This window comes from Theobroma cacao, chromosome 3 (genome assembly GCF_053813885.1).
Source record: "Theobroma cacao isolate CCN51 chromosome 3, ASM5381388v1, whole genome shotgun sequence".
In the NCBI taxonomy this organism is placed as follows: Eukaryota; Viridiplantae; Streptophyta; class Magnoliopsida; order Malvales; family Malvaceae; genus Theobroma; species Theobroma cacao.
In genome coordinates, this window is record NC_142641.1 from 46,579,083 (window position 1) to 46,603,128 (window position 24,046).

General features: G+C 37.3%; 3 protein-coding genes and 1 long non-coding RNA gene across 13 annotated transcripts; all 4 read left to right on the forward strand.

The window, feature by feature from the left end:
- The first annotated feature begins 998 nt into the window (after nt 1–998).
- LOC18606927 (coiled-coil protein) lies at nt 999–4,599 on the forward strand. 3 transcript variants are annotated; one of them, XM_088804885.1, is made up of 5 exons: nt 999–1,173; nt 1,635–1,767; nt 2,132–2,459; nt 2,989–3,168; nt 3,686–4,599. In XM_088804885.1, exons 3-5 carry the CDS (start codon nt 2,205–2,207, stop codon nt 4,358–4,360), a joined length of 1,110 nt encoding a protein of 369 aa, XP_088661011.1. In that variant the 5' UTR covers nt 999–1,173; nt 1,635–1,767; nt 2,132–2,204; the 3' UTR covers nt 4,361–4,599. The 3 variants fall into 3 exon arrangements, with proteins under 3 accessions (XP_088661011.1, XP_088661012.1, XP_088661013.1); XM_088804886.1 differs by having other exon boundaries at nt 1,647–1,767; XM_088804887.1 differs by lacking the exon at nt 1,635–1,767.
- Nucleotides 4,600–6,555: 1,956 nt separating this feature from the next.
- LOC18606928 (uncharacterized) lies at nt 6,556–10,789 on the forward strand. 4 transcript variants are annotated; one of them, XR_001927294.2, is made up of 3 exons: nt 6,566–7,023; nt 7,312–7,402; nt 8,307–10,789. It is a non-coding gene; the product is annotated as an uncharacterized LOC18606928 (long non-coding RNA). The 4 variants fall into 4 exon arrangements; XR_001927296.2 differs by having other exon boundaries at nt 8,829–10,789; XR_001927295.2 differs by lacking the exon at nt 7,312–7,402 and having other exon boundaries at nt 6,556–7,023.
- A 465-nt stretch (nt 10,790–11,254) lies between these two features.
- Nucleotides 11,255–20,202, forward strand: ROPGEF14 (RHO guanyl-nucleotide exchange factor 14). Of its 2 annotated transcripts, none has more exons than XM_088804663.1 (8): nt 11,255–11,660; nt 13,624–13,767; nt 16,810–17,199; nt 17,867–18,021; nt 18,109–18,183; nt 18,260–18,529; nt 18,893–19,240; nt 19,595–20,202. In XM_088804663.1, the coding sequence occupies exons 2-8, from the start codon at nt 13,692–13,694 to the stop codon at nt 19,979–19,981; spliced, it is 1,701 nt and encodes a 566-aa protein (XP_088660789.1). In that variant the 5' UTR covers nt 11,255–11,660; nt 13,624–13,691; the 3' UTR covers nt 19,982–20,202. The 2 variants fall into 2 exon arrangements, with proteins under 2 accessions (XP_088660789.1, XP_088660788.1); XM_088804662.1 differs by lacking the exon at nt 11,255–11,660 and adding an exon at nt 12,658–13,064.
- A 319-nt stretch (nt 20,203–20,521) lies between these two features.
- On the forward strand, nt 20,522–24,034 carry TRM9 (RNA-binding (RRM/RBD/RNP motifs) family protein). Of its 4 annotated transcripts, none has more exons than XM_088804210.1 (8): nt 20,522–20,669; nt 21,173–21,486; nt 21,587–21,682; nt 21,817–21,903; nt 22,502–22,627; nt 22,841–23,119; nt 23,512–23,577; nt 23,689–24,034. In XM_088804210.1, exons 2-8 carry the CDS (start codon nt 21,181–21,183, stop codon nt 23,743–23,745), a joined length of 1,017 nt encoding a protein of 338 aa, XP_088660336.1. In that variant the 5' UTR covers nt 20,522–20,669; nt 21,173–21,180; the 3' UTR covers nt 23,746–24,034. The 4 variants fall into 4 exon arrangements, with proteins under 4 accessions (XP_088660336.1, XP_007040894.3, XP_088660335.1 ...); XM_007040832.3 differs by having other exon boundaries at nt 20,665–20,795; XM_088804209.1 differs by lacking the exon at nt 20,522–20,669 and adding an exon at nt 20,698–20,828.
- Nucleotides 24,035–24,046: the final 12 nt, after the last annotated feature.

A 24,046-nucleotide genomic window follows, 5' to 3' on the forward strand; every position in this document is an offset into this window, starting at 1 on the left:
GAAAGTAGTTGTAAAAGACATGATTGGAGTTGGAGGAGTGGACACAACTTTTTATATGAATATGAAATTTGGTTTCTGCATTTGGGTCCAGTGTGTATTGTGTTGGTATCGGGGCCACGCTACCAGTACTATTATCTGGTGCAAAGTCAGGAAACGTGGAGCTGTCACTACTTCCTACCCCCAAAAACCATAAAGGGGAGGGTGACAAGGAATTCTTCTTTTTCTTTTGCCTGGCCTAGTGGCCCCCTCTTTCTTTTGCATGCTGCCCAATTTTTCTTTTATTTCTTTTCTTTTTGCAAAATATCGTCATACACAGAATACAGCAGCACACACGCAGGCATCCATTCCTTGGCAAGAAAGAAATAAATAATATCCACCATCAGGCAAATGCATACACACTAGATACTACAACGAAATTGGATTGGGCTTTTCCAAGCTCTTAGCCGTCCGTCCAACAAACTCCGGCCCAAATGAATAACCCATATATATCACTTTCGTACATACATGCATATGGTAATGGTCAGGCATACAATGGCCAATTGGATGCCCTGAGCCCTGAACACAAACATCAAATACTAGTTGTTTTCTCCAAGATCACCAGTGAGAAATTAATTAATTGTAATTGTCGTAGATTCATTAACCAAAACAAAGGAAAACCAATTGATTCATCGAATTTTGTTTTCAATGTAAAACCTTAAGAGAAAAAGGGGGAAAAAAAAAAAAGATGAGGGAGGAGTGCAGCTCATATATGGTGAGATGAGATATAACAAAATGAGAAAATTTTGAATGAGGTTCACATGAAAGTTTGTCCTTCAAGGTAAAAGCTGTGAATGTTGGAGAAAATGGGGCAAGAATCAAGATAGACCTTGCCCTATCCTTATCTGAACTAAATACTATTAGTAGTATTAGTAATCAAACTTTGCTTCGACATGTTCCATGTAAACATGCTTGCGTGTCAGCCAGGGCGCTTTTGGGTGCCACCTTCCTCCCTTCTTAACTGCCTCTCTCTCTCTCTGTCTCTCTCTGGGCTATCGCTCTCAAAAGACAAAGGACTTTCACTTGAGTTCAAACCAAATCTACTTCTGCTCTGCGCTCTGCTCAGATAGCTGCTGCTTTCTGTTTCTGATTCTGCGTGACCATTCTTCATCTTCACGCGTGTTTTTCTCAATCCAGGTTTCTGGGTTCATTGTAATGTTTATGATATACTAATGTACTCCATAAACAGTTTCCAATTTACTGTTTTTCTTTATTCTTTTGTTTTCAAACTTGAAATGCTTAGTCCGATGCTTTGCTTCTGTCTTTCTGTGACTTTTGCATGCTTTTCATTTTGAGTATATCAAGGTTTTAATGGGCTTGTGCTTGTTTTCTTCATGTCAACAATTGTAGTGATGAGATTTTTCCTTTTTCCCTTAACTTTTGATGCTGTAAAATGCTATTGGGACTTCTAAATTCCTCTTCCAGAGTCTATCTAGTAACTTTTTCCCATGTTTATTTTGCAGCATTTCAAATTTTTCTCTGTTTTCGGTTTTGTATTAGGATTTCGCAAACTGTAATTTTCTGGAATAATGAATAGAATTATAACATCGAAGAAAAAGAAGAAAATATAGATTGCACTTAATTTGTATTTGCTTTAGTATTGTCTTCAGGGGAGTTCTGCACAGATTTTGTTCATTTAGAGATGAATTATCTCCAATTGATCCAGTGAAGCTTGTAAAAGAATAACAGACAATGGTTGCTGCTGTGTGTAATGCATATTGTGCAGAAGAGGTATATGTTTTTGGTCTATGGATAGTTTCTGTTGTCTGTGTTTGCTTCTTGATTGTCTCTGTTATGCAGGAGTCCATCAATGGTATATCATATGTTGGGTTTGCATAGGAATGACATTACTTACGAAAATTAAAACAAAAAATAAAAGAACAAAACCATCTCTGAGAAGGTTTCTTACAACTTGATATGTTTGTGTTCATCAAGATGACCTTAAGTACCATATTATGTCATTGCCTTTTGCCATGCTCTTTCCCTGTCTCATTTTGTTTTTCTCAAGGGCTGCATACTCTTATGGTATCTTATACAAATTGAAGGTGTAACACAATTGTTTTATTTTTTCATTTACGGGTTCATATTTATGCAGACTATTGGGAGCTGAACCTTTAATTTATGTTATGCAATATGTGTGACTGAGGAAGGAGCTCCCTTGGTGGAAAATGGCTGGTTTGGTGGAGCTGATTCCCAAGTTAAGGAATAGCCTAACAATCATGGTCACCATGCCATTTTCACTTTGCAAATTGGCATTCAAGTTTTGCACGAAAACCATCTTTATTGTTATTCAGACCTGGGTGGAGTTGGTAAAGGCAGCAGTTTCCTTCCATGTGAATATGTTCTGGAAAGCAGTAATTTGGATGGTTGCTCTTGTATCTATTCCTGTACGAGTGTTGACTGCCTTGCAGAGGGAAAGACTGGTTAGTTTTGATATGGTTTGATTAGACATTTTATCTGCAGTAGATTTAACCTTTCTAGATGGGCTTAATCTTTTTCTCCTTTACGTGCTTCTAATTGAAAAAAAAAAACAACTGTGGGTATCAACAAATATATTGCTCAAACTCAACTGGAATTTTAGTACATCTGGGTTTCCAATTACCTTTTTTTTTTCTTTGGACGGGAGGTATTCACTCACCCTGCCTTGAAGGAAACTGTATAATTCAGCTGGAAATCAGCTTGGCAAGGAACGCCATGCAGCCTCTTAATAGAAAATGATCAACTAAATGTCAACTTTCACTGTTCATTCGTCTTTTAGTTTCTGGTTTTAAGATCAATTGGAACTTCTAGTTGGACTTTGGCAATGCAAGGCATCAAGAAGTCGAACATGTGTCTTTTATGAAAATTTTTTATTCTCTTCAAGGAGTTGCTAATTATTGCGTGTCTGCCTATTTAAAATCTTGTCTGCACTCTGCTTGGTGATTGGTATAAGAAGCATGGTATGGTTTGCAGCTGGAGCAGCATCTGCATGAGATGCAGTTTGAGTTGGAGAATCTTGTTTGGGACAGGAAGGAGCTCGAGGAACATCTCCAAGCCGCTGTTAGAGAACGCCGAATTATGGAGTCAATGTTAATAGAACTTGAAGAGGAACATGACAAGGCTGTTGCCAAGATTGAACTACTAGTGGGTGAGGTAAATATCTCAACTGTTTAGGAGTTGGAAGAAGTCTTATATATATTTAACTGTCTGGCGGGCATGCCAAGAGAAGAAGAAACTCCATACTCAGACAGCAAAGTCCTCTGTGTTTGGAGGATGCAAACTCTAAAATATGATAGGCTTTGGAACAAGGCCTCACCTGCCCCCAAATTTACCAAAAGGTTGAATGACATGATAAAAAAATCATCCTAAAATATGGGACTATCAGTCATTTCCATCAGAAAGGATTTAGAATTGGGCACAGAAATAATCTTACAACCACAGAATGATGCCTTCAAACTCAAACCCAATAATTTGGTCTAGATTTACTGATACGTATTTCTATTAGTTTTCAGTTATCGATTGCATTTATTGACATGCAGTTGGGAAGAACTTTATCCATGTTTTCTACATATTTCTAGACATTCATGCATGCACACACACATGCACACGTGTTGAATGTACCTTTCAGCAAGAATGCTGCATGTGCTGAAAATATTGTGCACCCTACCAGTTGCAGGATTTAAAGGATGAAAACCTCCGGCTGAAGGAAATTCGAGGTAAAGCAGCATGGAGCCTTAAAGGTCATGATGAAACAATCAAAAGCAAAAGTATCAATACGGTTGATGATCATGTCATTCCCTATAATATTGCATCGTGGATTTCCAGTTATAAGGGTAGTGGCATCTCCTTCCAAGACCTGATGATGAACAGAGAAGGGAGGGAGGGTAAGAGCAAGAGTAATACTGGATCGTTCAATTTCTTAAAAGCTAGCCCTGCACCAAGCGGATCTGTGTCTGTGCAACCATTGACGCCCATTGTTATTCCAAATTTAGATGTCAATGCCGTCCTTGAACAACGAAGAGAAATTGCACTTTCACAGACTCTTTTTAGTGCAATTTTGTCACTTTTGGTTGGAATGATTGTCTGGGAAGCTGAAGATCCTTGCATGCCTCTTGTGGTGGCTCTCTTCACTGTTGTTGGCATGTCGCTTAGAAGTGTTATTGAGTTTTTCTTCACTATAAAGAATAAACCTGCTTCTGATGCAGTTGCCCTCTTGAGCTTCAATTGGTTCATACTGGGGACACTCAGCTATCCATCACTGCCCAGGGTTACACGTATGCTGGCTCCACTGGGCTTGATCCTCGTGGACCACATAGCAAGCTGGCTTGGTATCTCATTCAACTAGCTTATATCTATCTGTCACTATATATGTGGCACTTTACGTCACTGTGTACCATACAACAGACCGCGGAGTTGCATTGGAAAACATATGTTCTCTGATAGGGTAGAGGTTCATCGTCTTTTCCTTTCTTGTCTATTAATTATACCATGTAAACTTGTATGGTTTTTGTCTTGATAGACAGGCTGACGTGTATAAGGACGATAGCTTATAAATACAGCATTAGCTTCTTTTCTCCTCGTATAGTTGTTTCCTTAAACAATTTCTGAGCACTACTTCATTTGAAATCTCCTACCCTAAACAGGAAAAAGATGAACAAAATTAACAAACATTGATTCATGCGCTTGCTTCGTAAAAGTAGGCATAATCTTTATAGTTTGGATACAAATTTTTTTTTTTATCTATGTATGTGTATATGTATGTGTACGTGTGTGTATCGCGTTGAGTTATTTAAAAAAAATAAATATTATATAAAATATTTTAAAAAAATAAATATCTTGTCAATCGTTTTAAAAAGAGTGATACAAATATAAATATTTTAAAACATTTATAAATATTGACATTGTATTTTTTAATGAGAAGATAATGATCATGACGAAATTGTAGATTGTCTTTAAGAGAGAGGATATTGGTACAAAATTCAAACTCAAGACGAGCTGCATGCAGCTTGCATTAGATGGAGAGTGAGTCGTGCATGAAATTAATAAGCCCGTTCTGAAGAGTATGGCCAAAAATTAATGGGGCTTTGACAGGCGGAGGCGGGCAAAGTATTTATGCTAATAATGTTATGACAAAAGAATGCAGTAAAAGAAAATAGATTGGGGTTAACGCCAAGCAAGCATAGCATTGTGGTCTCTTTCACGTGCCATATGCCCCCCAGAAAAAGGCCAAACTTAAATGCAGGTCCATTGGACCTAGATAAATACAGAAACACGTTACCTGTTGGCTGTTGGGAGGATTTTTGCTTCCTTTTATTATTATTATTATTTTAAATTAAATTGCTGTGTGCTTTCACGCTTTGTTCCGAAAAGATACATGCTCGAAGAAAGCAGCATGCTCGGAGAAAGCAGCTTCAGAAAAAGGTGACTCTGACTCCTTTCATTTTTTAATTAAAAATAATATAGTACTAATTAATATAATAACTTTTATAAATTAATTAATACAAATAATAATTTAAAATCCAACTACCATTTGTTCACTGTTGAGAGAATGGTTTACCTCTCTCTCTCTTTGCCCCCCAATAAAACAATCGTGTCCATACCTTGCTTGGCCTTGGCCGTCTTATTAAAGTATATTTTTTTATTTTTTCTAAAATTATTTTTTAAAATTCTTTTATTTATTATATATAATATTAAAAATAATTTTTTTAATAAATAAAAAATGGAGGAAAGAAATACGGACATCAAATGTGAATCATAATTTAGTTTGACAAAATAGCTCAATCATAACAAAGACCAAAGGTTCAATCGCATGACTTAAATAATCAATGAATGGTGTGGTACTGGTACAATGCAAGAAATGTCTTCAATTATTGCTTTGATTCTTTATTCTTAGTTAATTTCTTTTCAAATGACTATTCCTTGAACTGACTCCGCAGCGTTGAAAGAAAAACCCAAACCAGCTGACCCAAAATGGAAAAGAGTTTGCTTTGCTCTTAACAAGATTAAACTTGTCCTATCTTAAGCCACTGCTCCAGGGAATCAAAGGGAATGCTTAAATCATTGCCTTTACTTTGTATAATCCTTATACTAATAATAATAATAATAATAATTCAACTTTACTTTCCGACCTAACATTGGAACCCATAAATTAATCAAGAATATCAAAATATCTAAGCAGAAATTAAGAAAGATATTATTTTTACATACATACATGCATGCATACTTCTTCTCTCTTATTTATTTTATTCATCAAATTGAAACTTTTGATTTTAATAAATGAAAAGAATAAAGCAGAGGCGATTTCTTTTTCTTTCTTTTATCACCTCCTGTCCCACACCATAACTCCACGTTGCAGCTGCAGACCACGATCACGTGCTCATACTGTAGCTCCACGTCGGCTCTGTAATGGCACCTCGTAATTTCACTGGAATCCACGCCCCATTGAATAAGTCCAACAAACAAGAAAAGTTACTAACTGCTTGAGTCATTTATTTAGTACTCCAAAGAAAAAAAAAACAAATTGGGGTATTGAAATTTGAAAGTTTTGAAACCGAAAATAAGAAAACCACTTGCGCCATAATTTTCCCCTTTTGGAGGCTATCTTTTTGTTAGCTCACAAAACCGGAGTCGGTTGGGGACACGTGGAGGGGAGAAATTGGTCTGTTGTGATTATAAATAACCGGCAAGGAAGGGAAAACCCAAGCCCACTCGTAGGGTTATAGAAATAGTAATAGTAATAGATGGTTCCGTTTTTAGCAAAGCCAAAAGTTTCCCTAAAGGAGCTCGAGATTGATTCAGTTACCGGCGGTCTCTAATTCGCTTGGTGCAGGTCGGGAACTGATTGGCTGCTGCTCCTTAATAGTGGATTGGATTGGATTTAGGCCAGATGGCGGGCCGTGACTGGAGGAGGCACGAATTGGATCCCGCCTTGCATCAACTGAATCGGAGACCGCGGTGAGGGGTTGCATGGATCTTGCCTTCTTTTTCTGTGTTATGTTCAGATCTCAGGTTGGGATTTACTTGCTTCTTGCTTGTATTCCGTAATCTTTTTTACTTTAGATTTAGGATTTTTTTTAAAAAAAAAATTATCTTTTTTCTGTTCTTGGAAATGAAGTTTCCAATTTCACTACACTAATAGAAATAAACGAAAAAAGAAAGAATAAGAAAGAAGGCTTTTAGCCATTCATAGATCTATTGGCGATATATCTTTTTTCTTTTTTTTTTGAAAAAAAAAAGAATTTTATACCTTGAAACGGAAACCTTTGAAATGTTATTCAAGCTTGCTTATTTAAATAGGAGATACGTGAAGGTAACTGTCGTGCCCTATTAATCTTTTATTTCCCTTTGACGATACAAATGTGAAGGCAATGACTCGGGACCCAGAGAGGTAAAACTTTTTTAAATTGCCCAGATTTTTCTTGTTTTTTAAAAAAAGGGATGGTATTGTAGTAATAAAGGAACCGCAATGACTTCTTGCATAATGCTTTTACTTAAATATTGGAATTAGTTCTGTAAATATATATTTTTTATATTTTGGAATTAGTTTACTTCCATTTTTTGTTAATTTGGAATAATCTCCAATCTGTTGGGTTTTTGTTTTTTTTTTTTTTTGTGGATAAGTAATATCCATTCTGTTAGTATCCTTTTTAATGAAGGTGCGACTTTTTCTGTGATATCTGAAGTTTATGTGTCTGGTCAGAACTGATCTAGTGTTTTTTTAGGTGAACTTCTTCTGAAGTTTTTGATACATAAAATTGTTAAGAGGAAAAAGAAATTAAAACCCCATAAATTGATAAAACTTGGTATTACATATTATGAGCAGAAGAAATTTTCTACTACTAGTTTACACAACTTCTAGTATTTTGTATATTTATTAGTCTAGGTTCTTCTACCCCAAAAGAACAAGGCCAGGTTCTATTTTTTTTTTTTTTAAATTCTTGTTTGATCATTTTTCGTTGCAATTTTACCATTTCCTCACAAGCCGTTTTGGGGAATAAATCTCGATTTTCAGTATAATGTTTTTGTTAATATTGACTCTTTCTGACTTTGATCAATTAGTTTCAATAGCCTGATAGAGAGAGAGAGAGAGAGAGAGAGAGAGAGAGAGCTGAGGTGTCTTAAAATTGTTATTTTAACTTCTGGGTTAATCTGAGCTAATTTTAACTTTAAGTTTCTGTTGTGTATTTAAAAGTTAACAAATGGTTTCTTCAACTGTAAAAGATAGTTAAAAGAAAAATAGTACACTGAACTTTATCTCAACTCTATTGATCTTTGCAAGTTTGCAATTGTAGGTTTCAATTTGAAGGTGAGGGCATTTTACATAGGTTTTAGACTTCATTTATGGTTCAATGAGGTTGCATTTCATCCTTGTAATAATGATTAAATTAAGGTTCTATATTTGTTTTTTCTTAACATATTTGGTAGTCCATCTAGATTGATGTCTGGTCTTGACTCTGTCCTCATTTTGAATATTTATCTATATTTCTTGCTTCAAATTTGATGCAATTGATTAGTTGTACTGACATTTTGATTCTAATTGTCTCCCATGATGTGATTTTAATTTTAATTACTGCGACAAATTTGAACTTTGAAAATCATACTAAATGCCATTAGGGTAGAACTACAGTTTCTGTGCTCAGGAATATTCCCTATTTCAAATTTATTTTAATGCTCCTTGCTTAACACAATTTGAGTTGTAAGATTGTCAGTTATTTATTGATTCATTTAAAGGCTCTGAGATTTACTTGATGGAGTGTGTTTGATAAAAAGGTTTTAAGCTTTTCAGATTACCTGTAATGGTTGTAAATTTGCAGAGCTGCTGGAGGTATTTCAAAGAATGGAAAATCCCCCTAGGAAGACATTGAGAGAGACTGAAAATTTAAACAATTGACATGCTCTAATAACTTTTGTCCTGATATCAGAAACTTTAGATTGCAACTCTATTCAGTGTGTGTGGCTATTCATTTCTTTCTGCTGCTGTTTCCTCTCATTATAATAATATTCCTGACATTTTATCGACTTGAGAAGATGGGTGGCTTGAAATTCAATATTACAGGTGGAGACAGCAATTGCTGTTAGAATTATCCATTGAGAGTTGAATTGTCTTTTCTAGTTGAAGTGCTAGTTGTTTCATTCTTTGTGGGAACATCTTTAGCAATTAGCATTAACAAACCCAAAAATTTCCCCCTTCTCGGTTGCTAATGTACATTTGAATTGTTCTTGCCTTTGGTCTTTTGCATTGTTAGGTTTACGTTGCTTTTAACAGCATTCTTTCTAGAAGATCCTTTACACTTATTCTTAGATCTGTAGTTCCTATCCTTACTGACCATATTGATTTAACTAATGGATGTATAGTTTGTACTTGGTATATATTGATATTTTTGCTTATGAAAATTGGCCTTTTGTTCCCCATTGAGTTGATATCCAGCTGTGGAGCCTTTTATCAATCAGTGTCTGAAGGCCGCTGCAATATTCTTGCCAAATTTATCTACTCATCATTTTGGCTTCAAATCTCAACACAACTTTTGTTCTTTGGTTGTCCTTTACTTAGTGAGCAAAGTTCCAAAAAGCCTTAGCATATCCCTTAGGATAGGTTTTCTTTCCACCCAAAATTCGTGTTTGACTAATTGAAGATATTAGTGCCACAGCAGTTAATTATGTGAGACTGTGAGACGGGACTGGGTTATATACCGCACCTCTTAGTTTAGGGTTTATGGTCCTTAAGATTGCAATTGGAGTGTGAAAACTAAATCTTTCTATTTTTTGGTGTCAGAATGGATGTTGTCTCTCTGGGATGAGATGGTAACTGATGAATCTATTCTCACATTGTTTTGCTTTTGCCTATTTTCCCGTAAACATTAAAATGTAAAAGTTGTATTTTTGGCCAATATAGAGGATTTTTATGTTTAAAAGTTCACTCATATGCAGGACTCATGTAAATGCAAGTTCACATCAAGGGCGTCTTGGTAATGTCAGAACAATTCCATTTACTGCTTATCTTGTCTTGTGAATATAACCAGCCTACCGTTTGCATAAAATTAGAATCCTTGCCCTAACGTTATTTTGTCCTTGAGGACACATTATTATGTGTTATTAATGTCCTTGTTGTGGACACGTTGTTACGTGACGTTAATGTCTTTGCTGTAGACACAAAAAATCAAAGTGAATGAGTTATAACCGTGGAATGCTGATAGCATTGATGACAGATGCTAAGGAGGGGCCTGGAACGAGGATTCTTGGATGGTGGTTAACTTTCGAAATGATGCCATTTTATTTTAACCTGGAAAACAATAAGGTCCCTTTCATGTTGGCGCCGGGCGGTTTCTTTCCCATTGAACTGCTTTACACAATTGGTTACTAGGCTGGATGAGGAAGGCGGGTGTTTTGTTTGGGACCCATGTGATGAATTTTCAATTTTTATGGTGGCCCTGAGTTTCTCTTTCTTGGCTTTGTACAGCTCAGTTGCTTTAGAAAAGCATCTTTGAAGCTGACATGAAGAAGCACGGATGCACAATTTTTGTTCTGGTTGATTGCCAGTCTTTACGCGGACAACAATTGACTCAAAAAGTGGGGTTGGAAAGAAAACGCTGTGAAATAATTGCAGGATTTGCCTGACTTGTAAAGTGTTCAGGTGGGAATAATGCAGGAAGTGAATTTGTTAAGAGTCTAGTTGATTGATTGAGATTTGAGAGATTTTATTATGGTCAGTAAATCAAACTTCCAAATTTTCTCAAATTATAAAACTAAGCTGAAATCCAAATCTCTCTTGCACAAACTTATTTTTCTTTTTTGAAAGCATAACCTCCGTTCTTGAAACTGGTTGTGAAGGCAACCCAGATGATGAGTGAGTGAGAGTGAGGAATTAGTATATGAGATCAATGGCCGATCATTTATTCGTATGGTAACCAAGGATGGATCAAAGTATGCATATACATATATATTATTTAACTAAACCGATTCGGCGATGCTTTTGTCAAAACGGTGTCTAATTTGACTACCGAAGAGATGCTTGTGGGCCTCATGCATTGATGGGCAATGACCAATATTGGCCTCACACGTAACCTAACCACTAACCATGTTGGACCAGACCACAGACCCTCTCACTGCTGATTTGGACCAGAACAGGTTTGTTGTTTGACGAAAAACAAGTTGAAAAAGTAATTCTGTAATTGGTTGAAATGACCCACGAGGAAAAGTCTAAAATTCTCCTCAAACTGAGAGCCCCCACGAACACGTACTCCCAAAACACACGAAACTCACTTGCCTGGCAAAGAGGAGAGAGCCCACTCAAGGTTGCTCCCAACTTTCCAAATTCCAATATTCTGTTGCCCTCAACAAAGGTAAAAAAACATGGGGACAACAAAGGATGGTGGGCTACAGCCTTTTTCCTTGATTTTTGTGTTTGTAGTTAACGATGATAGGTACATGGAAAATGTGAGGGCAAGGCAAAGGCAAATGGTTAAATGGAGACAAAAATTGAAGAAGCCGCTCTGCCCTCAGCCCAACGCTAAAGGCAATGATGAATGGAGAGCGGCCCGTGTGCAGCCAGCAGACAACGTCCCTCACCACCGGCGCCATTCTTGGCCCATAAAACGTGGAACGAGGCAGCACCCTCACCCCCGCTCTCTTCTCCACTACTAGTTGATGTAACATCTCTCCCCCTTTCCATCATATCTAGTTCAAATTGAATTACACTGTGAAGTTGGCATTGACTTTGTTGGATGGATAATTTACAAAAGCTCCAACAATTCCAATTAAAGTAGTCGAATTTGTTTGGTGTCAAGTCAGTAGATGATTGTATTAAGATGTCGAATTTCAAAATTTCAAAACACCCATTGCTTATTCTTTCTTCACCTATTTTGTTTGCAATTAATGGAATTAGATCCTTGTGTTTTATTACTGCTGGTCTTGTATACCTTTCAAATTCAAATTCAATACTTGAACTTGGCAGAGGCATTTGGAGAGAGTTCCTTAGAAAGTGGTGGAATGGGTATGCCTAGGACGCTGACGTTCTACCTTCCAACTCTAGGAACCAAATCCAGGGTTGGATAGAGAGTCTGGTAATGGCTCACAAGTGGTTATATGACTTTTGACGGCAAAGCCGGCAAGGGCGGTATTTACTACTTGGCTCAACTCTTCAGAAAACAAGGACAAATTGGGACCCCGCACTAAAGAGATATCCCTTTCAATTTGCTTCATTATTTCCTTTTTTTTTTTTAAAAAAAAAAAAAAACAAGTATAGTTGAACTTCAAAATTATGTGTAATTTTAATCTAAAATACAATAAAATGAAACTTTTGTTTTTCTTAATCTTCATTTGGTGAGGGTACATGTAATTCGAAGGGCAGGCCCTAGGATGAAGACTAAAGTTGTTACAAAAAGTATTTCAGAAAGTAGGTACTAGGGTCGGTGTAAATTATGATGATTGCAAAATTTGAATTCCAAATTCAAATCATAGAAACCCTCATTTTCATTTGTCACATGATGAGTCTGTTAGAAAAGAAGAAGAAAAAAAAAAAAAACCCTCATTTTCATTTGATTTGATTTCTCAAAATTCAAAATACTAGTGCTTATCTCTTTGGCTTTGCCCATCCATCCCATCCATTTTGCAAAATAAACGTTTTACTAGTATGTATGTATGTATGTATGTATGTATGTCATAACTGTATTTGTAATAAAATAACAGTAGTCGTAGTAAACAAATGTATATCTAAGAAAATAATGTAGGACTCTGGTCTGGCGCTACTGCTTCAGTTTCTTTCTTCCCTTCTGTCTTGCGTGAGTAGTGTCTGATAAACCATAAATAGTCCTAACCAATTCTCTCCTCTCCTCTCCTCCCCTCCCTGGAAGTCCTCGACACTCATTGGGTGGGCTTCCTTCCTTCCGCTGATCCCAATTCAATACCAATTTCCGGGTTTGCAGCTTTTGACTTGAAGCCCCCTTCTACCTCCCTTTCTTTCACCAAATGCAGCTTTGATTCATTTCAAACGTTGAAGCCTCGCCACTCGCGGGCCATCACTCACCGCATTCTCCTTGCCTTAACACATTCAGGTTTGCCCTCTAAATGTAGTTGTCTCTCATTTTTCTGTTTTGGTCGAATATATTCTGGAATGAAGACTTGATGGGCATTCCTACTTTCTCTGTTTAAGGAAATAACGTTTCTTTCTGTCTCTGAGATGTTCATTTTGATGTTTAGGAATTAGATCTCTCCTCTCTCTCCTTTCTCCATCTGCTCTGCTCGTTGGCTCCTTTGGTTTTCAAATTCTAATTCCATTACGTGCCTCTCTCTCTCTCTCTCTCTCTCTCTCTCTACCTTGGATTTCTTAATTCAGTAGTAGTAGTACTACTACTGTTTTTGAGACGGAAAGAGGTGCAATATGAAATGGATGAACCATGGCCTTTTTTACTTGATACCATACAGCCTTTTGTTTTTTACTACAATAAACAAAAGCTTTCAAAAATCCCGACTTTACTTGTACTCTCTCTGAAAAGTTGCTTGCCTTAACCAACAATTTCTTCTTTTCCTTTTACTTGAAGCATTTTTCTTTTTCATTTGTGGTTTTGATAGCACATTGATCAGTGGTGATATTATACATTTTCCTCTACAGAGAGACACAGAGAGAGAGAGAGAGGGAGAGAGAAGAGATCAAGAAGAAGGTGAAAGGCAATAGAAGAAAAATGATGTTGATGAGGAAAAGACTCGTTTGCTGTACCAGGGACAGAGAGATTAGCCTCGATTTTGATGAGCAAGACAGTAAGTAGTCCTACTACTTTACATTACTGCTAGTGATTTAATTTTAATGTTATCTTATTTATTAGCTAGGTATTTTTTTATCCATTAAACTAGTATTTCTTTTGAAGAAAATTTGCCGTGATTGATGTTGTTATAGTCTTTTGTTGACCAAGAGCAAGATGAGAGAAGCGGTTCTTCCATCTTGGCCCTCTAGGCTCTAATATTTGTTTTATTGTCTAACATAACTAACATAAATACCTAAACACATGGACGCCCTTCATCTTCATGCATTCCGCTTTGTTTAAATAAAAAAAATTTAAAGTGTTGCGTGAGTTGAAAGGTTGGGGATTGAGTTTGATATGGAGGCGAGACGATTGAGAGAGGGGCCCATACGTGCAGACACCATGGGGATTGGAGGTGGCCCGGCAGTTCTTCAATCTTCAGTCTTCACTTATTTATAGCAACTGCCATTGCCATGCAAACAATGCTGCCGCTATTTATTTCCTGGCAGAACATTTATGGTACCTTAAGAGGAGGTGTGAATGCCATGTTCCTCCCTCTTGCACTACAGCCCACACCCATAAGTTCGTTCTACTCATTAAAGTTTAAACTATAATACGTTTTTTTCAAAAAAAATTAAGAAAGGGTATTCAAATTTGTTTCTTTAAATAAAAAACCACATAAACCTATAGTTAAATCAAAGGTTGAAACTTTTAAACATAAAATACTAATAAGGTCTACTGCAACACTGAGTAAAGATAAACAGTACTCATTTCTCGGTGGATCTTGGAGTGTTGGTGTGAATTACCCTATTTTTGAAGAAAAGATGAGAAACCCATGATTTCCAAGTAATCCGACTGATTCTCTTTCAAAATCTGCTCTTTTTAATAGTGCATCAGTATCTCCTCAGTTTTAAGCCACCTGATTAAGATCTGGAGTTTAGGCGGCATGGAGCCCCCATTTGTTCCCAGTCTTCGGTAGAATACATACTGATCAAACTAGGATATTTAGGCACACCTTGTTTGAAAAAGATATGCACTCACTTTCACTTCACTTGATTATTACTCCAGTTAATGAAGTCATATTCATGGATATTTTCATACTTCATTGCTATGATCGCTCTCCTCTGTGGGCCCAAGGAAATGCCTCACAAAGTCATGGGGTCATGTTATCTTCTACGTGCAAACCACATGGGGGTTATCTCATTGTTTGAAGCTTTTTGCTTTTGTTTTGAAACTTTGACAAGTTCAAGGTTCGTGGTGGCAGAGTTCTAAACTAAGATACTGCTACCATAAACAAAAAAGAAAGCCAAGTGATGAGACTATTAGTTCTAATTACCAGCTATCAAATTGCCTATACATGTCCTTATGGCACAGGGACAGAACCTCGTGAAATTGCATGCCCTTCCTTCCTAGTGTTAATCAGGGTTTGATGACTTTTCTTTGCCGGTGGTGGACCCTTGATATAGTACTGTTATCATCAAGACAATGGGGTTACCGAGTGGGGACATAAAAACCAGACAGCTTTTCTGTTTAAAAAGTTGAAATAATTGATATTGGGATTAGCTCCAGGCTCCAACTGCGAGTATATTGCATCCATTTATTCAAAATTTCTTGTTGCTTCTACTTGACTTTTAAGTGCTGCAAAAAGAAAAATAGCCCGCAAACAGAGAAAGGGCACCCTATCAACAAAAGGATGAATTTTTAAAATTAGCCACCTTTTTAACTTTTTGTGTTTTCTTGAGTTCTACTGTTGATCGGGGAGGAACAATCAGACCTAAGGTGTCCTGGTTATGGGAAATTTCTCTTCTTGCTGTGGTCCTTGTGAAGGATAGGATAAAGCAGCATCCTTCACAGTCTCCTCTCTCAACAACTTGCGAAGCTTCGGCCTTGTGGTCTCTTGTCTTTATTCTGAATAAATATTGTATTTGTCATCACATGATTGATTTTAGAAAACACACCCGTACAAAACAAAATAATGCATCCTTCCTACTTCATGCTTCAAATTTGGGCCATAACTTTTTAAACCCGTTCTTAAAAGCATTGCCATGTGGGTTCTCCTAGTGCTAGTTTTTAATCAATCCCACAAGATAAGAGGGCTAGGGCAGTTAAAACCTTTTAAGATCCTGATGATAAAGGTCTCATCAGAAAACCAATCATTTTATGCCATGTTTGAACGCTTGAAAGTAAGGACTCATCTTAATTATTTTATGCGAACTATGACCCTTTCACTGCCATGTGCTGACATCTGACTTTTCTGCAGTAAGGACAAATCTGACAGACCCATTTATTCCATAGGGGAACGGTGCATATGTGAACAGATCTGTAGTAATTACTTAGACATTTGACCACTATTAGATCGATGACAACACAGATGACACATATGGAAAAATGTGTGAAATAGCGTCGTTGAAACTTTCTTCACTATTTCTTGCAAGAATCATAAACGTATTAAGTTACTGCAACTGATAAGAGGTGATTGCTCGAGCCCCTGCTATGTGCCTATTGAATGTTCTTTAAGATCTCGAGATATTTGTCTACAGAAAATTATAACCCCCCACCCCCCCTTACCCCAATTAATAGAATTGTGTGATTTAAGTTGACTGATAAGGTAGTTTCTCTCCTGATATTGGTTTAACTCATAACACATTCTCATCTCTTGGAACCAAGGAAAAGCCAACGGCTGCTTTTAGAATCCCAACGTCTAATTCTTTGAGGAAAAATGTTACTGTGTTCAATTGGCGGAAAATGTTTACATTTGGTTACAACTTGAATGTCAAATAAAATCTTGATGACGTGGCCTGCATTTCTGCACTGTGTTTATGTAGCTGGAGCAACATACCACAGAAACTTAAGCTTCTTTATCTATGGTGTGTTTTGCTTTCCTCATACGTACCATGTTGTATCATTATCTGTCGAAAGCTGATGACGGTGACCATTTTGCAAAGGTGTCGACCTGATTATGTTTCTCTTTGTTGTGGTTAGTTAATTACTTTCAGAGGAATAAATTGAGAAAATTTCCCTCAGGATTTTAATAAATGGAAATTAAATTCGGACTTGTCAGGGATAATGACATATAATGGCCTTGAGAGCTGCATTCTCAACAATGAGTCTTATGAAAATGAAAGCAGAACGAGCAGAGGAGATGGATGTGCCTCTGACTCCTTGGATGATGATTTCTCAAGCTGTTCTTCTAGCAAAGATGCTTTTGGATCATTTTCTTCCAAGTGGATGACAATGAAGAGAGATGAACAGGGTTCAGATGAGTGGGAGCTCTCAGAAAGCCCCAAAAAATTTTATGCCAAAGAGAAACCTGCTTATGCCATTCAATTTTCAGATATCGAGACAATGAAAGAAAAATTTTCAAAGCTTTTGTTAGGGGAAGATATTACAGGTGGACGGAAGGGTGTTTCCACCGCTTTAGCATTGTCAAATGCCATAACAAATCTCGCAGGTTTGTTTATTTCAAGTTCCTTATTAATCTACGACTTGCTTATTCATGATTCTCCTACCGCAATTTTTGCATGAGATTCTTTTACTATTAAAATTGTTAGCTGGATAAACATGTATGATCAGAAACTACTTCCACTGGAATGTTACTTGGTAAAGTATGTTAAAATAAGAAAAGCCATAGCTCTTCATGTTATACTTAATTCATCATGTCTCCATGGGCAGAAACAATTTCAGATCTTTGAACAAATGCAGAAATGCAGAAAGGCACATCGATAAGCTTGTGTTGGTTTATGGTGATAGGTGTAAATCCCATTAAATCTGCTAGTAAAGTTTGTTTTGTAGATCTTGGTTCATTCCCCCGTTGGAAAAATCTTCAGTGCCTCGACCTCTTGAACAGCATCCCCCACTCACCTAAACCTACAATAAGAACAAAGACTTGAAACAAAGATAAATGATATGGTGGGAGAAAAAGATATTCTAGAAACAAGCATCATGAGGAATAGTTACAACTTAAAACAGTATAAGAAGAGCATGTATAACATCTGGTTGAACTTTCAACAAATGTATTTTGGTATATTTTAGAAACTTCATTGTGATTTCCTATTATCGTAGGATTGTCTCCGTTCTTCATTGTTTGACTCATAATGTGCACATTTTTGAATTTGCAGCCTCTGTTTTTGGGGAGTTGTGGAAATTGGAGCCACTGGCTGAAGAAAGGAAAAATAAATGGCGAAGAGAAATGGACTGGTTACTCTCTCCTACCAACTATATGGTGGAGTTAGTACCTGCTAAGCAAAGTGGTGCCAATGGCAGGACTATGGAGGTAGTGTTCATGTTTGTTGGATTCTGATTAACAAGACAATATGCATTCTGCTGTTTGTTGAGATTTAAGTAATTCGTTTTTGAGCAGATAATGACACCAAAAGCCCGTGCAGACATTCACATGAATCTCCCAGCACTTCAAAAGTTGGACTCTATGCTTATTGTAGGTGATCTATTCACTCTTCTTAATTATCTGTAAACATTGTTTTATCATGAGATTAAATTTTGAAAATTGACAGGAAACACTGGAATCAATGGTGAATACTGAGTTTTGGTATGCAGAAGTTGGCAGTCGGGCAGAAGGAAGAAACAAGAGTGCAAAGGAGAGCAAGAGGTGGTGGCTCCCATTGCCACAAGTACCAAAAACAGGGCTCTCAGACACTGAAAGGAAGAAGTTGCAATGTAAGGGGAAGGTGGTACATCAAGTATTCAAGGCTGCGAAATCAATCAATGAAAATGTTTTGCTTGAAATGCCTGTTCCGTCCATTATTAGGGATGCGCTTCCCAAGGTGAGCATAGTCACTTCCCTCCAGAGCATCTTTTAACTTTAAATGTCGGATCCTTAAATAGTTTCTGTGATGATATCTTTCTTTACATAATCTACAAGTCTTATTTTATTTTACAAGCCCGATCAAGATGACCCTTTTCCTTTTTTTTTTTTCTTCATTTGGCTACCACATGACCATCTTTGGCTGAAGCAAGTCTTGTTTCTTAGCTAGAAGCCTTGATCAGACAAGGGGCTCAAGTTACCTTCAAATCTAATCAGATGTCTAATAATTTTGAATGATCGAAAACAATTCCAGATTAAAGTTTTTTATGTGATGTTCCATGTTGCATTCACTATAACTCAATTGCTTGCTACATGTTTACAGTCTGCAAAGGCAAACCTCAGTGACGACCTTTACAAGGTTTTGACTATGGAGTCCAGCTCAGTTGAGGACATGTTCATTTCACTCAATTTAAAATCTGAACACAATGCCCTTGAGCCCATTAATAGGTTGGAAGCTGCTGTATTTGCATGGAAAGAGAGAATTGCAGAACAAGCTAGTGGTAAATCCCCAGTGCGAACGTCATGGTCCTTCATTAAGGACCCAATATCTGAGATGGATAAGATGGAGTTACTGCTGGACCGAGCAGAAGCACTTGTACAGCAGATAAAGAGTACATACCCAAATCTTCCTCAAACATTTCTTGATGCTACAAAAATTCAATATGGCAAGGTAAGTGTGAGGCCTTTAAAGTAAGCTTATCTCCTTGACAGGAAACTCTGCAGTATCCAGAAACTTTAATGTTGAAAATTTTGCTGCATTTTCCAAATCATATTCCTTCCCAAGCTCCCATTTCTTTTCTTTTATACTGATAGAATGAAGTTGGGACAGAAGCTAGTTTCTTCCTAGGAACCTATGGTGCAAAGGAAAAAGTTTACAAGCATCCTAATGGTATTCCTATAAAGTTTCTCTTGCATGCCACTAGGAATTAAGAAAACAAATTCAGACAAAGAGACATGCTTGTTGTTTCATTGGAATTCAACGGAAATTGAAGATAATTCTCATCAATGACTTTCAATTTCGCAGGATGTTGGGCATTCCATCCTGGAAGCGTATTCGCGTGTCCTCAGAAACTTGGCTTTCAGCATAATGTCTAGAATTGGAGAAATTCTGCAAGAAGATACTTTGAGCAACCCCAATTCACCCGTGGCAACATTGTGCTTTCCTGGAATGAACATGAAGGGGAATTTGCAAACTCCAGCCTGTGGTCCGCGTGCAAGGCAGTCTCTCATCGACCAGATGAACAGGGCAGATGGGAAGTACTGTGACTCTGATTCAAGCAGCTATTCTGAGAGGGAGGTCTCGTACAATGAAGCTAGAAGAAGCTGTGTAAATGCAACGCCAAGTAGAAGTCGAGTTTGGTGTATTGGTAAAGAGGCTTGTATAGGAGTGTCTCCTAGAAATTCCCCTTGATATGGAAGTGTGATTCTCAACAGAGCTTTTGTAAATAATCTTCCCTCCTTTAAGCTTAATCGAAATACTATTAAGTTTTGGTCTCCCTTCCTCACTCTGAGAAAGTGTGTGTGTTGCTGGGAAAACGAATGGCAACTATATATATACAAGTATGTATATCACAGCCTTGCTCTTGAATACAGCAAATTATTATTATAAAAATAACAAAACAAGTTTGGGTTTCTGCCGTGCTCGTACAACTACACGCCTGTTAAACACAAAGTAAATAATGCAATTTGTTTTTAATAATCATGAGGATTTATATATATATATATATATATATATACATATTGTAGATTGGGATGGTGCTAAATTTGATATGGAAAGTGATAATTAGGATTTTTTTTCATGTATGTTTGAATTGAAATTGTATACTGTTGGTTTATTTTGGCAACAGAAAGGAAGTCACCCATGGAGCAATTTATTAATTAATTGATTAAAAATAAAGAGTGAAGTTGGGTTGGGTTTTGGGGTAATGTTTGGGCTGTTTTGAGACTTTGGGTTGGTGAGGAGTGAGGAGCCGCTATCATCGTGTCGTCGTCCTCATTCCTCATTCATTCAAGTGAAAGTTGGGGTTGGATCGAGTCCGCTTTATCCACCGCTGGACAACGGCGAGACCAGAGGAGAGCCGCTTTTCCTGCATTGGAAGGTGAGACATTCATTCTCAATTTCTCATCTTGCTCGCTCGCTCGATCGCTCGCTGTGCTCCTTTGTCTCCCCCTCCGAACTAGTCAAGTGGTCAAGCACGCTTCTTTCCAGGCTAAGAATAAAAAAAGTAGGCTTCTTCCTCTACTTTTGTTCTTCTTTGGTAATTTTCTCATACTAGTAAGTATGATTAATTCAATGAAAATAACATTTGATTTGTCTTGGTTGATTCTGTATCTGCCCCCATAATCCCATACCCCTGTTTCTCTATCACATGGAATCCAACTTCCTAAACACTGGTCTAGTAATTCATTCAGTTTGTATTTGTAAGTTGGAACCATCATTTGCTTTCTTCTTTTTCAAATGCTTTCCTCTTCTGCTTTCATTACTAACAATTGAGCTACCCCTAACCCCGACAAATACTAAAAGCAAAAAAAAAAAAAAAAAAACTGAAAGTCACAAAGCAAAATTGATGTGTCACTAAGTAAAACTGTTAGAATGTTGTAGGTTTTGAGATGGTCTTGCCTAGATTTGTCCGTCCTAAGGAAGGAGATGGAGAGTCAAGTCCAAATCTTTTTGTGGCAAACTGTGGCCCTGCAGTGGGACTTTCATATGACACCATTGCATCTGTGTTTAGCTCCTTTGGGGAGGTCATAGGAGTGTATGCAGCTGATGAGAGTGGTGCTCGTGTTATCATTTCTTTTCTTGAATCAACCTCTGCCCATTCCGCTTTCAAAGCCTTGAATGGGCAGCCTTGTCCTCCCCTTGGAGGCCGCTCTTTGCATATCCGTCATTCCATATTGCAACCACCATCTTCCAGGGTGTGCCAAATCTCACTTGTTTTTATTGTTCTTCACATATGCACTGCATGGCATTCTTTTGTACTTTTTGCTAATATTTAAATGTGCCATTTACACTCAGGTCAATGACTCTGTTCCGGTCTCATTAATCGCCTCAGATTTAAACATTCCAGGACTTTACTTGTTCCATGACTTCATCAGTGCTAAGGAAGAAGAGGTTAGGAGTCCTTGGCTTTTGTATTAATTTCTTGTATTCTTTATTTATTCAGTGATATATGCATTTTCAAGTAGCAGCACCTCCTAGATTGTTCAGCTCTACTTTCTGCTTAAAGACCCTTTGTTTCTCTTCAGGAATTGCTTCAAGCAGTTGATAATAGACCTTGGAAAAGCCTTTCGAAAAGGAGAGTTCAACACTATGGATATGAATTTTGTTATGACGTAAGTGCACATTATATTGCAGGACTCTCTTCTGCCAATTTCATTTCATCAACATTGGTCTACCTTGTTCATATTTCTGATTGAATCAGGTAGATAGCTGTAGGGAATACAACAGTACCGTTAGTTGCATATGTCAGACTTACTCCGTATTATTAGCCTATTAGTGAAAATATATGATATGCAACTTTGGAAACACATCTGCTATGGCAGTTTTAATCATCAGTATCCCCAAATCTCTTTGCTCTCTATAGAAACTGGCTGAAAACTGGTGGAAGATTGGTTATTAGAAAAAGTTATCACGTTGAGCTCTTGGGGTGAAGACCTATGATTTTGTTAGCAAGGGTTAGGATGTTCTCTTCTTAACCACCATGGGTGTTATCGAGCTTTTAATGATTGGGTGTAGAGCATATATAACATCTATGAATGTATTGGTACGTAAATGCTGTTTTCTACCTCTTGGTATTCTGGCCCCAAAAAAAGAGAACCTTTTGGTACCTGTATAGATTGCTTTATGGTATGATAATTTGCTGGTTAGGATAAGAATTTTGAAAACTCGTAAAGCCCTTTAGTTCCCTTTATATCCTTTTTCATGTTACAGACAAGGAATGTTGATCCAAAACAGCATTTGGGTGCACTTCCATCATTTGTTTCTTTCATACTCAAGAGGGTTTCATCATTTCCAAACATTAATGATCCTGCAGATTTGGATTTGGACCAATTGACGGTATGTAGTAGCAAGTTTTCCTCCTCTTCTTTATATTCCTTAAAATTAGACGTTGTGAGACATATATACTCTGTTTGGTAATTACACCAAAGTTTTCAAATTTTATATTTGAAAGAAAGAAAATCTTGAGTACTATGTCATGCTTATAGACATTTAGCTTGGAAGATGATGATGTTCTGTAAGCAAGACTGAAGATCAGTAATTACCGTACAGGTTAATGAATACCCAGCTGGGGTGGGGTTGTCCCCACACATAGACACTCACTCGGCATTCAAAGGATTAATTTTCAGCCTTTCATTAGCGGGGCCTTGTGTTATGGAGTTCAGAAGATATACAGCAGGTTCGTGGGCCTTAAAAACTGAGGTTAAAGTTGAAAACCCTGACAGTTGCACAGAGCTTTCTAGGAAGGCTATCTACCTTCCTCCTCGATCTATGCTCCTTCTCTCAGGGGAGGCACGATATGCTTGGCATCATTACATTCCACACCATAAGGTATGCTTTAGAATTAGTGGATAACTGAGTACTTTCATCCATGCAAGCTTCTCTTCAAGAGGTTTGGAAATCTTATTTCTACTGACCCGATGATATGACCCCAAAGATAAGGGCTATGAAATCCCCAACATTTCTTATCGGTGATGCCTGAAAATCTTCCTGCCAATTACAAATTTTTCTTTTAAAGAAAATTTCAAGAAACATGAAGAACTGTGGTGATTACTAGCTCTGCATGTTCCTTTTCACCTAAATATCTACAATTAGATATTCGTATTACTTGGCATGTAAGGTATTCTCCGATGGCATTTCAACTGCCTGTTGCTTGCATTCAAACAATTTTGCATTGTATTATCATCTGTGAACTTGGAAGTCCATTAATGCTCAATTTGCAGATTGACAAGGTGAAGGAAACTGCGATCAGAAGGGGTTCAAGAAGAGTATCATTCACATTTCGTAGGGTGCGTGAATGAGTTGTAGCATAATTTTGTTTCCAGAAATTCATGAATCGTAGAAACTTTTTGAATCATCAGACTTTAGCCAGAGAGACATGACTACCTTCCTTCTTGCAGGTAAGAACAGGTCCTTGCCAATGCGAATTTCCACAATATTGTGACTCTCAAGGATAAGAGGCTGGATTCTTTGTGAATCAAAGTTACAGCTTACAATTGACAACCTCGTGACAAGGATTAGAACTCTTATGTAGGATCAATACTCTAGGATTAGGACACCATAGGATATATGCATAGATTCTTTTCCATTCTTTCATTTAGCTGGTAATTCTGTGAATTAGTGCTGGTTTGCACATTCTGCTCAAAGTTTCTACTGAGCACGATGCCAATTGAAAGTCAGTTAAATGTAATTTGTGTTACCCCCTGTGTTAACTCGTTAAGATTGATGGAAAAATTATTAACGAAATCACCTGGCACA

What these genes read in the sequence shown, in the direction of transcription:
- LOC18606927 (XM_088804885.1), top strand. Translation starts at nt 2,205, where the DNA reads ATGGCTGGTTTGGTGGAGCTGATTCCCAAGTTAAGGAATAGCCTAACA. An exon ending in CCTTGCAGAGGGAAAGACTG is followed by an intron (nt 2,460 to 2,988) that starts GTTAGTTTTGAT and finishes TATGGTTTGCAG; the next exon opens with CTGGAGCAGCATCTGCATGA. An exon ending in TTGAACTACTAGTGGGTGAG is followed by an intron (nt 3,169 to 3,685) that starts GTAAATATCTCA and finishes GCACCCTACCAG; the next exon opens with TTGCAGGATTTAAAGGATGA.
- TRM9 (XM_088804210.1), top strand. Translation starts at nt 21,181, where the DNA reads ATGGTCTTGCCTAGATTTGTCCGTCCTAAGGAAGGAGATGGAGAGTCA. An exon ending in TGCAACCACCATCTTCCAGG is followed by an intron (nt 21,487 to 21,586) that starts GTGTGCCAAATC and finishes ATTTACACTCAG; the next exon opens with GTCAATGACTCTGTTCCGGT. An exon ending in GATATGAATTTTGTTATGAC is followed by an intron (nt 21,904 to 22,501) that starts GTAAGTGCACAT and finishes TTCATGTTACAG; the next exon opens with ACAAGGAATGTTGATCCAAA.
- ROPGEF14 (XM_088804663.1), top strand. Translation starts at nt 13,692, where the DNA reads ATGATGTTGATGAGGAAAAGACTCGTTTGCTGTACCAGGGACAGAGAG. An exon ending in TGCCATAACAAATCTCGCAG is followed by an intron (nt 17,200 to 17,866) that starts GTTTGTTTATTT and finishes TTGAATTTGCAG; the next exon opens with CCTCTGTTTTTGGGGAGTTG. An exon ending in AGTTGGACTCTATGCTTATT is followed by an intron (nt 18,184 to 18,259) that starts GTAGGTGATCTA and finishes GAAAATTGACAG; the next exon opens with GAAACACTGGAATCAATGGT.